General features: G+C 33.9%; 1 protein-coding gene across 3 annotated transcripts in view; it reads left to right on the top strand.

The window, feature by feature from the left end:
- Positions 1-13,015, top strand: part of MON2 (MON2 homolog, regulator of endosome-to-Golgi trafficking) — a 125,009-nt gene that overhangs the window by 45,174 nt on the left and 66,820 nt on the right. For all 3 annotated transcript variants that reach the window (XM_081249975.1, XM_081249974.1, XM_081249976.1), the window contains exons 9-12: positions 675-799; positions 1,182-1,318; positions 2,109-2,262; positions 11,373-11,608. In XM_081249975.1, coding sequence (XP_081106101.1) covers positions 675-799; positions 1,182-1,318; positions 2,109-2,262; positions 11,373-11,608 — 652 coding nt within the window. The remainder of the gene's footprint in view (positions 1-674; positions 800-1,181; positions 1,319-2,108; positions 2,263-11,372; positions 11,609-13,015) is intronic.

Raw genomic sequence — 13,015 nt, 5'->3', positions numbered from 1 at the left:
TAACCTGGTTACTTTTCATTTGTTCATTCGTTCAGTTATCAGACATTTAATGAATAATGTCAAGAATATGCTTTAAATGTTGTTATTTATTTATAAAGAGCTTGCAAAGGAGATGGTTTATATTAATACCAAAGGTAATAACTAATAGTTAATAATGCAAAACTATGTACCAAGCCTTGTTCTGAGTACTTTATATATCTTACACCTGTCAACTGCTATAGGTTCCTTCTTGTTTTCCTACTAGAAAGTATATGCTAAACATTCTTTGGCTTATTGCCTCTTTGTTTCTTAAGCAGCATAAGAACACATGGAAAAAGTGTTGTGATATTATGAAGGGTACATGAGTGTACATGATACATGCTGCCTTCCAGGAATGAGGATGGCATGATGGTGCATAGTGCTTTCTAAAGAATAGGTATAAAAGATTAACCATGTTAGAAGATCATTAGTGTGAGTTTTCAATGATATATTTAGAGAGACACTGATTATTTTTACTGTTATCTTTTCCATATATAACTACTTTTCCCTTCTTTTCTTTTTCTCCACTCCCCATTAAGGATCATAATTTATTTAAAATTAAAAGATTTTATTGGTTTGTCCATAGGAGTAAGAATAAGTATAATTTATAATTCTTAGATTTAAAGAAATATTATTTAAAATGTTGTATTTTTTAGGTAACTGAATGTGAAATATTTCTGTCACTTCTGGTGAAATTTCTGGATGCAGATAAACCACAGTGGCTACGAGCTGTTGCAGTGGAATCAATACACAGACTCTGTGTGCAGCCTCAGCTATTGAGGTAAAACCTCAGCAATATTTTGTTAAATGGATAGGTTAATATTTATGCTAGCAGAAAGAGCTTGAATATTTGTTTCAAATAATGATTTCTAAACAAAGAAAATTGTGTATTGTATGTATATGGAGGGGTGTAGGTGTGGGCAAAACGTGTGGTTAGGGATTGCCATCAGTTGAATTTACTGTGTTAATATGGCCAAGATAATTTTTTTAGAACACTGACCTCATTCTGAACCTTTGTCCAGAGTTAGTAAAATCACTCAGGTGTGATGAAGAAGTTTTAAGTATAGCATTGAGACTGATTTATCAGCATTGCTTGCTATTAAAAAAAGTTTAAAAATTTTAATCAAATATTTTCTTCAGAAACATTTAAAATTATTTTACAGGTCATTTTGTCAGTCCTATGATATGAAACAGCATTCTACCAAGGTTTTTCGTGATATTGTGAATGCACTGGGATCTTTTATCCAGTCCTTGTTTCTTGTCCCTCCTACTGGAAATCCTGCTACAACAAACCAAGCTGGTAAAGGCTTACTCATATTTTGGTTTTTATATTCTGCCATAATTTACAATATTCAGTGTTCTGAGAGGATATTTACAGAAATCCTGTGACTAGAGAAATTGAGGTTACCTAAATATATACATTTATTTTATAATTTATTATATTTCTTTATAATATTTTATGTTTTATATATAAATATAAAGATTTACACTTAAAGAATAATTTGATCTCACTGAGGTAACCATGTTTATTTCTTTCCAGAATATATTTTCTTCTCTGATATACTTTCAGTTCCTCTCATCACATAAGAACAAAAGTTTAGATGCTAATTTTCATTTTAGAAGAATCTTCATTTGGTGCCTCTCTTTAAAGAGTGTGGTTACTACTAAGGTAGTAACTAAGGAGGTCTGTTAGTCATTCTTTTAACAAAACAGGTGAACATGATTTAAGTTTGGAAATCAGTGTATAGCTTCTTGTTCCCTTTAACTTCTTTCTCTTCCATTTTTAACTTTCTGATTAGTGGTCTCTTTTGTCCTTTATTCCCACCTCTGATAAAAAGTGATTCAACAAAAGGTATGTTACATAGTTTGTCAGTATTTTTAGTCATAGTACCTTTTATATAAAGAAGGAAATGGTGTTTTGGGGAAACAGGGAGACTCTAGTAGCCAGAATAGGATTGATACATTTCATTTATTTGTGCAGTATCCATTCCTATAGCATAATTTTTAAAAATTGACCAAGTGTTTGAATATTATGGATTTGTAATTAAGTAGTAAATTGGTGTCTTTGCTTGCTTTCCCTTATCTAACAGGAAACAATAATTCAGGTGGCCCTGTCTCGGCACCAGCTAACTCAGGAATGTTGGGGATTGGTGGAGGTGTTACTTTGCTACCAGCATTTGAATATAGGGGAACTTGGATACCTATTCTGACTGTAACAGTACAAGGCAGTGCTAAAGCAACCTAGTAAGTAGTAGTAGCATTATTTTGTAAGGAATGTTATTGTTGGGGGTTATATTTTATACTAAAATGTTTCTCTCTGCATTATATTTAAAATTTTAGACCTACTATTTCTAATATATTTAAGAACTAATTTTCTTTTGTCATATTTTGAGAATTTTATCTAGGACTGGATTTTGTTTGTTTTCTTTTGTACTGCTTGAGGACTGTTAACAGCATTATAAAACAGAATGTGATTTCTTTACCTAAGGACCTATCCACTTGTTCTGTATGGCTTTTTGATTTAAGTATGTGGCTTGATTTCAGGCCTTGTGGACTTAGGTCTTCTGATACTGAGTTACCTTCAGCAAATTAGTTTACCTATTTAAAAATCTCAGTGTACTCAACTATAAAATGGGAGTAGTGATATATCTACCTTTCAGGATTCTGTATGTGAATAGTTAAGTGTTTGGCTGATCACACTTTTAGGGTTTAACACATAGAACTTTTAGTTTAATTAAAGTGTTTAATGGATTCCACATGTGTTATTTAAAAATTTGTCATTAGACATTTCAATTTAACAACTACGTATTCAGCAGTGTATTGTTGATTTTTCTTAAGTAAATCTTAGTGAACTCTAGTGCTTACAGAGTTAAAGCAACCAATACTACATGTGTTTAACATTGCCACAGTTGTGAGGCAGTTAATTAAGATATTTTGAGTAATTGATATGCATAATTAAAACACTGTTCCAGTGACAGTAAATCAAGACTTAAACTGTGAAGCAGAATCTCTGACTAGTTTAAATCATGAATTTGTATGATATGTCAGCCTGCATTGTATCATCACAATGATATTTTACTGTGCAGCTTTTTATTTTGCCTAAAATTGTAAAAGTAAAGAGTCATAAAGGACTGAAATATTGTTATTCTTAGTCACTTAAAAGATTGAAGTTACTGTCTCATATAGGCTTTGCCTTGCTACAAAGGCTAATGATTGAGTATACTACAGTATCAAGTTGTAAAAGAATGAGATTTCTAGCACTGAAGGAGACATTAATAATTATCTCATTCATTACCCCACCTTATTTTTTAAATTGAAAAAATCCCAACACAGAACAAAATTGCTGCTCTTGTGCACCTTACATTTTAGTGAGTGAGATAGTCAATAAAGATGCAAATAAACATATAGTATCACTTTGGGTAGTGGTTAACTGTTTGAAGAAAAAGCAAGTTATAAGGGTGTAGAGAGTGATCACAGTGAAGATAGGAACAGAAAGGATATATCTGAGGAAATAAGAGTAAGAAAAGACATAATTATTATTTTTTTAACATCTTTATTGGAGTATAATTGCTTTACAATGTTGTGTTAATTTCTGCTGTATAACAAGGTGAATCAGCTATATGTATACATATATCCCCATATCTCCTCCCTCTTGGGTCTCCCTCCTACCGTCCCTATCCCACCTCTCTAGGTGGTCACAAAGCACCAAGTTGATCTCCCTGTGCTATGTGGCTAGCTATCGATTTTACGTTTGGTAGTGTATATATGTCCATATATGTCCATACCACTCTCTCACTTCGTCCCAGCTTACCCTTCCCCCTCCCCATGTCCTCAAGTCCATTCTCTACGTCTGCATCTTTATTCCTGTCCTGCCCCTAGGTTCTTCAGAACCTTTTTTTTTTAGATTCTATGTATATGTGTTAGCATATGGTATTTGTTTTTCTCTTTCTGACTTACTTCACTCTGTATGACAGACTCTAGGTCCATCCACCTCACTACAAATAACTCAATTTCGTTTCTTTTTATGGCTGAGTAATATTCCATTGTATATATGTGCCACATCTTCTTTATCCATTCATCTGTTGATGGACATTTAGGTTGCTTCCATGTCCTAGCTATTGTAAATAGTGGTGCAATGAACATTGTGGTGCATGACTCTTTTCGAATTATGGTTTTCTCAGGGTATATGCCCAGTAGTAGGATTGCTGGGTTGTATGGTAGTTCTATTTTTAGTTTTCTAAAGAAACTCCATACTGTTTTCCATAGTGTATCAATTTACATTCCCACCAACAGTACAAGAGGGTTCCCTTTCCTCCACACCCTCTCCAGCATTTATTGTTTGTAGATTTTTTGATGATGGCCATTCTGACTGGTGTGAGCTGCTACCTCATTGTAGTTTTGATTTGCATTTCTCTAATGATTAGTGATGTTAAGCATCCTTTCATATGTTTGTTGGCAATCGGTATGTCTTCTTTGGAGAGATGTCTTTTTAGATCTTCTGCCCATTTTTGGATTGGGTAGTTTGTTTTTTTGATATTGAGCTGCATGAGATTCATCCTTTGTCAGTTGCTTCATTTGCAAATATTTTCTCCCATTCTGAGGGTTGTCTTTTCGTCTTGTTTATGTTTTCCTTAGCTGTGCAAAAGCTTTTAAGTTTCATTAGGTCCCATTTGTTTATTTTTGTTTTTATTTCCATTTCTCTAGGAGGTGGGTCAAAAAGCATCTTGCTGTGATTTGTGTCATAGAGTGTTCTGCCTATGTTTTCCTCTAAGAGTTTTATAGTGTCTGGTCTTACATTTACGTCTTTAATCCATTTAGAGTTTATTTTTGTATATGGTGTTAGGCAGTGTTCTAATTTCATTCTTTTACATGTAGCTGTCCAGTTTTCCCAGCACCACTTATTGAAGAGGCTGTCTTTTCTCCATTGTATATTCTTGCCTCTTTTATCAAAAATAAGGTGACCATATGTGCATGGGTTTATCTCTGGGCTTTCTATCCTGTTCCATTGATCTATATTTCTGTTTTTGTACCATACTGTCTTGATTACCGTAGCTTTGTAGTATAGTCTGAAGTCAGGGAGCCTGATTCCTCCAGCTCTGTTTTTCTTTCTCAAGATTGCTTTGGCTATTCGGGATCTTTTGTTTTTCCATACAAATTGTGAAATTTTTTGTTCTAGTTCTGTGAAAAATGCCATTGGTAGTTTGATAGGGATTGCATTGAATCTGTAGATTGCTTTGGGTAGTACAGTCATTTTCACAATGCTGGTTCTTCCAATCCAAGAACATGGTATATCTCTCCATCTGTTTGTATCGTCTTTAATTTCTTTCATCAGTGTCTTATAGTTTTCTGCATACAGGTCTTTTATCTCCTTAGGTAGGTTTATTCCTAGATATTTTATTCTTTTTGTTGCAGTGGTAAATGGGAGTGTTTCCTTAATTTCACTTTCACGTTTATCGTCATTAGTGCATAGGAATGCAAGAGATTCCTATGCATTAATTTTGTATCCTGCTACTTTACCAAATTCATTGATTAGCTCTAGTAGTTTTCTGGTAGTGTCTTTAGGATTCTCTATTATAGTATCATGTCACCTGCAAACAGTGACAGCTTTACTTCTTTTCCGATTTGGATTCCTTTTATTTCTTTTTCTTCTCTGATTGCTGTGGCTCAAACTTCCAAAACAATGTTGAATCATAGTGGTGAGAGTGGGCAATCTTGTCTTATTCCTGATCTTAGTGGAGATGGTTTCAATTTTTCACCGTTGAGGGCGATGTTGGCTGTGGGCTTGTCATTTATGGCCTTTATTATGTTGAGGTAAGTTCCCTGTATGCCTATTTTCTGGAGGGTTTTTATCATAAATGGGTGTTGAATTTTGTCGAAAGCTTTCTCTGCATCTATTGAGATGATCATATGGTTTTTCTCCTTCAAGTTGTTAATATGGTGAATCACATTGATTGATTTGAGTATACTGAAGAATCCTTGCATTCCTGGGATAAACCCCACTTGATCATGGTGTATGATCCTTTTAATGTGCTGTTGAATTCTGCTTGCTAGTATTTTGTTGAGGATTTTTGCATCTATGTTCATCAGTGATATTGGCCTGTAGTTTTCTTTCTTTGTGACATATCTGTCTGGTTTTGGTATCAGGGTGATGGTGGCCTTGTAGAATGAGTTTGGGAGTGTTTTTCCCTCTGCTGTATTTTAGAAGTGTTTGAGAAGGATAGGTGTTAGCTTTTCTCTAAATGTTTGGTAGAATTCACCTGTGAAGCCCTCTGGTCCTGGACTCTTGTTTGTTGGAAGATTTTTAATCACAGTTTCAATTTCAGTGCTTGTGATTGGTCTGTTTATATTTCCTATTTCTTCCTGGTTCAGTTTCGGAAGGTTGTGCTTTTCTAAGAATGTGTCCATTTCTTCCAGGCTGTCCATTTTATTGGCATATAGTTGCTTGTAGTAATCTCTCATGATCCTTTGTATTTCTGCAATGTCAGTTGTTACTTCTCGTTTTTCATTTCTAATTCTGTTGATTTGAGTCTTCTCTCTTTTTTTCTTGATGAGTCTGGCTAATAGTTCATCAATTGTTTATCTTCTCAATGAACCAGCTTTTAGTTTTATTTATCTTTCCTATTGTTTCCTCCATTTCTTTTTCATTTATTTCTGATCTGATCTTTATGATTTCTTTCCTTCTGCTAACTTTGGGGGTTCTTTTGTTCTTCTTTCTCTAATTGCTTTAGATGTAAGGTTTGGTTGTTTATTTGAGATATTTCTTGTTTCTTGAGGTAGGATTGTATTTCTATAAACTTCCTGCTTAGAACTGCTTTTGCTGCATGCCATAGGTGTTGGGTCGTCGTGTTTTCATTGTCATTTGTTTCTGGGTATTTTTTGATTTCCTCTTTGATTTCTTCAGTGATCTCTTGATTATTTAGCAGTGTATTGTTTAGCCTCCATATGTTTGCTTTATTTACAGGTTTTTTCCTGTAATTGATACCTAGTCTCATAGCGTTGTGGTCAGAAAAGATACTTGATGATTTCAATTTTCTTAAATTTACCAAGGCTTGATTTGTGATGCAAGATAGGATCTATCCTGGGGAATGTTCTATGAGCACTTGAGAAGAAAGTGTAATCTGCCGTTTTTGGATGGAATGTCCTATAAATATCAGTCAAGTCCATCTTGTTTAGTGTGTCATTTAAGGCTTGTGTTTCCTTATTTATTTTCATTTTGGAAGATCTGTCCATTGGTGAAAGTGGGGTGTTAAAGTCCCCTACTATAATTGTGTTACTGTTGATTTCCTCTTTTATGGCTGTTAGCATTTGCCGTATGTATTGAGGAGCTCCTATGTTGAGTGCATAAATATTTACAATTGTTATATCTTCTGTTTGGATTGATCCCTTGATCATTATGTAGTGTCCTTCTTTGTCTCTTGTAATAGTCTTTATTTTAAAATCTATTTTGTCTGATATGAGAATTGCTACTCCAGCTTTCTTTTGATTTCCATGTGCATGGAATATCTTTTTCCATCCCCTCACTTTCAGTCTGTATGTGTCCCTAGGTCTGAAGTGGGTCTCTTGTAGACATCATATATATGGGTCTTATTTTTGTATCCATTCAGCCAGTCTGTGTCTTTTGGTTGGAGCATTTACATTTAAGGTAGTTATTGACATGTATGTTCCTATTACCATTTTCTTAATTGTTTTGGGTTTGTTAATGTAAGTCTTTTCCTTCTCTTGTGTTTCCTGCCTAGAGAAATTCCTTTAGCATTTTTTCTAAAGGTGGTTTGGTGGTGCTGAATTCTCAGCTTTTGCTTGTGCAAAGACATAATTAAAAGGAAAGAGTGAAGATATATGATTGAGGAAGAAAAATAAGAACAAATAACAGGAGAGTAAATGCTTGGCCAAGTTGTAGAGTTGCTTTTTTTAATTAATAAAAGTCTCTACCAAGTTGTTTATTGATTATTTAATCCTTATCAATTAAGAAACTTGGATTTTAACTAGTTTTGCTACTAAATACTATGATTTTGAGTAGGGCACTTTATTTCACTTGATCTTAATCTTCTTATCTTTAATACATGGTTAGGACTAAATCTCTAAAGGAACATATAAATAAATTTTCTTTTCTTTTTTTTAGTGCTATAGATACTGACATTACTCACTTCTGAAATCATAAATAGACGGAAAATATTGGGTTTCTTTTGTAAATGGGTTAGTATGTTCACATTGGGACTTACCTGTTGAATTGGTATCTTTTATTCATTCATTGTGAATTTTAGTATAAAATGATTTTCACTGTTTTCTTTGAAGACATACATATAAATCTTAATTGTGTATACAGTTCTTTTTTGACTTCTTAAGTGTGTAATAATTTGAAAACTTAAGTGACATAAAGACAAGTAGTTTTGACATAATTGATGACAATATATTCTTTCAAATTTATTATACTATGGCTCCCTTCGAAGTTGGGCTTGTGACAGTTTTTTCAACTTGACCTTAATTTTAAAATATTTAAATAAATGGGTTACCTTTAATCTAAAAGTGGAGTTTGTGTAGTAATTATAATAAAGCAGCACTGAAACAGTTACAAAAGTGTGGGTGTGTTTAGGTTTGTGGTATAAATTACCTTTTTCTGTTAACTATTCTGGTGCTTAAAGTCTGTACCACAGTATTTGGGAATTAGAGTTTGTGATGTTTAGGAGTATTTTATCTGTTTTAGATGCATTTTTCCAATAGAGAATATATTCTTTGAGAACAGAGATTTGTCTAACAAGATGCTTGGCACTGATTGGTTTAGTATGTGGCTCTTTGAGGCTAATTGGCCTGGCAAAGATTAAACCCATAAACTTCACTTCCCCATTTGAGCTTAAATATCTTGATCAGTAATATAAATATGTTTGTATTGATTACCTAAATTTTAAAAATACTGAGAGTTGGCCCATATGGGTTAAATTGATAGGCTTTAGAGTCGGACTTGGGTTAAAAACTGCTGACTGATAACTGTCACCATAGTTCACAGTTTCATCATCTGTATCTCTTAGGGTTTTTGTGAGGAGTTAAATGAGGTTCATTAAAAAAAAAAACCCTTAGTGTCCCAGGCTCAGAGTAAATTGCTCAATAAATGATAGGTATACATAGGTGTTTTTATTGTTTATTCTGAGTTTTACATCTTTATAAATTTCCTACCTTATACTGATTATGATTCGGAGACTTTTAGAATTTGAGTTTGGAAATTACTTTTATTAGCTTTTCTTATTATGATCTTTAGTGATTTCAATTTTGTTTTTGAGGTATAAGTAACATAGAATTAAATTTGCCCTTTTACAATGTACAGTTCATGGTTTTATTATATTCAGACGTTAGGCAACCATAAGCACCATCTAATTTCAGAACTTTTTCATCACCCCAGAAAAAAAAAAGCCATATCCATAAGCAGTCATTCTCCAGTCTCCCTTTCCCTACCCCTTAGCAACTACTAATCTACTTTCTCTGTTGATTTGCTTATTTTGGATATTTCATATGAATGGAATCATACAATAAATATTCTTGTGTGTCAGGCTTCTTTTATTCAGCATAATGTTTTGAAGGTTCATCTGTGTTTCAGGTTGTACCAGTACTTTCTGTTTGTGGCTGAATAATATTCCACCGTATGGTAATACCACGTTTTGTTTATCTCATTGTCAGTTGATGGGCATTTGGGTTGTTTCCACTTTTTGGCTATGAATAATGCTGCTATGAGCATTTGCCTGCAAGTTTTTGCATAGATGTTTTCATTTCTACTGGATGTATACCTAGGAGTGGAATTGCTTGGCCATATAGTTACTCTACGTTTTACTTTCTGATGAACTGCCAAGCTGTTTTCCCAAGCGACCACACCATTTTACATTTTCACCAACAATGTGTGAGGGTTTAAGTTTCACCACATCCTTAGCAATACTTGTTACTGTCTTTTGATTATAGCCGTCCTAGTGGGTAAGTGGTATCTTACTGTGTTTCAAATTGACATTGAGCATCTCATTCATGTGCTTATTGGCCATTTATATATCATCTTGGAAGAAATATCTATTGAAATCCTTTGCTCCTTTTTAATTGGGTTTTCTTTTTATTATTATTGAGCTGTGAAAGTTCTTACATATTCAGCATCTAGTCCCTTATCAGATATATGATTTGCAAAAATTTTCTTGCATTCTGTGGTTTGTCTTTTCATTTTCTTGATAGTGTCCTTTGAAGCACAATCATTTTTAATTTTGATGAATTCAGTTTATCTGTTTTTCCTTTGGTCACTTATGCATTTTGATATCATACCTAACAAACCATTTCATAATTTGAGGTCATAAAGATTTTTGTCCATGTTTTCTTCTAAGAGTTTTTAGTTTTAGATCTTACATTTAGGTCATTGATTAATTTTGAGTTAATTTTTGTATATGGTATGAGGTAAGGCTCCAGTATCACTCTTTTACATGTGAATATCCATTAGTTCTTTCCCCATTGAATTATTCTTTCTCCATTGAATTATCTTGACAGATTTCCATTTTAAGGGATTTAAAACCTGTTTGTCATGATTTGAAACAAAAGGTTTGTTGTCTTTCTGTCTGAAAGCTATGTCCTAATTACGGAGTATAACTTGCTCTAAAATTTGAACGTGACACACTGATGCTTTAAGTATTAACCTTGCCCTGTTGGCCGATTGTATCTGAGATGATAGGATGACAGATGAGCTGGATATCTCACAGTAATAATTTTCCCTAGTATGAAAGCTTCTTTTCCTCTTTATAGGATTGATTTGATTTTATAACATCTTATTTTATTTATTTATTACCTTTTTAAAATTATCGTTAATTTACAATATTGTGTTAGTTTCAAGTGTACAACAAAGTGATTTCACTTATACATAAATATTTATAGATACTCTTTTTCAGATTCTTTTCCATTACAGGTTATTACAGGATATTGAGTGTAGTCCCCTGTGCTATATAGTAGGTCCTTGTTGTTTACCGATTTTTTATAGCAGCTTATTTTAAAAGCAGCTAAGTCAGAGTTTGAGATGGCTTGTAATCTGTCTTTTTCTATTTTGTATGTAAGTATTTTTTCTAATGTCAACAATTAATGAAAATACTGGCACAACTTGGGGGAGAGGCAAAAAGTGAATTATTAAAATAATCGGTTATCATACTGGTCAGGCCTTAATTTTTCTAATCAGTTTCTTAGAATACCACGAAGGGATCTGTCCTCCAAACGAAACCCAGTAGTGACCATTTACTTTTGCTATTCTGTTAATCTTAATTTCTGTAGTCTACAGATTATAGAAATAGTTATATATATTTTCATCATTGTGGCTTCTCACTAAGCATCTGATTTTTTCATAATTTCAGCCTAGAGATGTTGGACAAAGTTGAGCCCCCAACTATACCAGAAGGTTATGCTATGTCTGTGGCATTCCATTGTTTGCTAGACCTTGTACGTGGAATCACTAGTATGATTGAAGGAGAGTTAGGAGAGGTTGAAACAGAATGTCAGACTACTACCACTGAAGCAGCTTCTTCACCAACACAGTCATCAGAACAGCAAGAATTACAGTCAACATCAGACCAAATGGATAAAGCAATAGGTATATTATTATGATTCTGTATTTTTAATTTTTATTTTGAAATAATTTTAAATTAACAGGGAAATTGCAAAAATAATAGTTTCCATATATCCTTCACCATGATATTCCAATTGTTAACTACCATATTTGTGTTATCATTCTCTCTATATACATGTCATTATACTTTTTTTCTGAACTATTTGAGAATAAGTTGCAGACATGATGCCCATTACCCCTTAGTACTTTAAAGTGTATTTTCTAAAAATAAGGACAGTTTCCTACTTAACCACAGTATAGTCACCATCAGAAATTTAGCATCAATTCAATATGTCTTCGAATCCCAAATGTCCTTCAAATTTTGCCATTTGCCTCAGTGATGTCCTTTATGGTCTAGGATTACATGTTGAAATCAGTTGCGTATCTCTATACCCTCCTTCAGTCTGGAACAATTCCTTAATTTTTCCATGTTTTATATGACCTTGAAATTTTTGAAGAGAACAGCCCAGTCAACTTGGGTTTGTTTTTGTTTCCTCATAATTAGATTCAATATATTCATTTTTGGCAGAGCTACCACAGAAATGTTGCTATGCTATACACTGGTGATGTTAACTTTTATCATTTGGTTAGTATGATGTATGCCTTGTTTCTTCAGTATAAAGTTAATTATTAACTTTTTCTGGAGAAATACTTTGAGATATCTGTAAAAGAGAGCTTTCCCTTCTTCCTCATTTATTTTGTTTCATTTATTTATTTGTATTAGTGTAGACTCTCAGATTCCTATTTTATTCAAAGAGTTACAATGTTTGATTATCATTATTTGGTTTGACGCTCATTATCCCTGACATGGCCATTTGGGACCCCTTTCAAGCTAGCCCCTGTGTCCTTTTATCATCCCATGTCCTTTTGTCATTTTCTGAGCACTACCTTACTGTCTGATACAGCAGAATGTTCTAAGATCATCTTGGATGTTTCTTGCCTAACCTAGGAGTCAGTTATTTTTCCAAGGAGCCCTAGTTCCTTTTAGTGGAGAATAGTATTTAGAAACTAACACATGGGCATTAAGTATACTTCTTGGTACTTGAATAGAAATACACACATACATGAGCACACATCTATCTACATTTTAAAAGTATGTATCTTGGGACTTCCCTGGTGTTGCAGTGGTTAAGAATCTACCTGCCAATGCAGGGGACACATTCGAACCCTGGTCTGGGAAGATCCCACATACTGCGGAGCAGTTAAGCCCATGCGCCACAACTACTAAGCCTGCGCTCTGGAGCCTGCAAGCCACAACTACTGAAGCCTGAGCGCCTAGAGCCCGTGCTCCGCAACAGGAGAAGCCACCACAATGAAAAGCCTGCATACTGCAACGAAGTGTAGCCCCCGCTCGCCGCAACGAGAGAAAGCCCACGCACGGCAATGAAGACC

The sequence above is a fragment of the Mesoplodon bidens genome (genome assembly GCF_964165515.1).
Source record: "Mesoplodon bidens genome assembly, chromosome: 11".
Lineage (NCBI taxonomy): Eukaryota > Metazoa > Chordata > Mammalia > Artiodactyla > Ziphiidae > Mesoplodon > Mesoplodon bidens.
The sequence above is the reverse complement of the archived record's forward strand: the minus strand, read 5'-3'. Positions and strand labels throughout refer to the sequence as shown.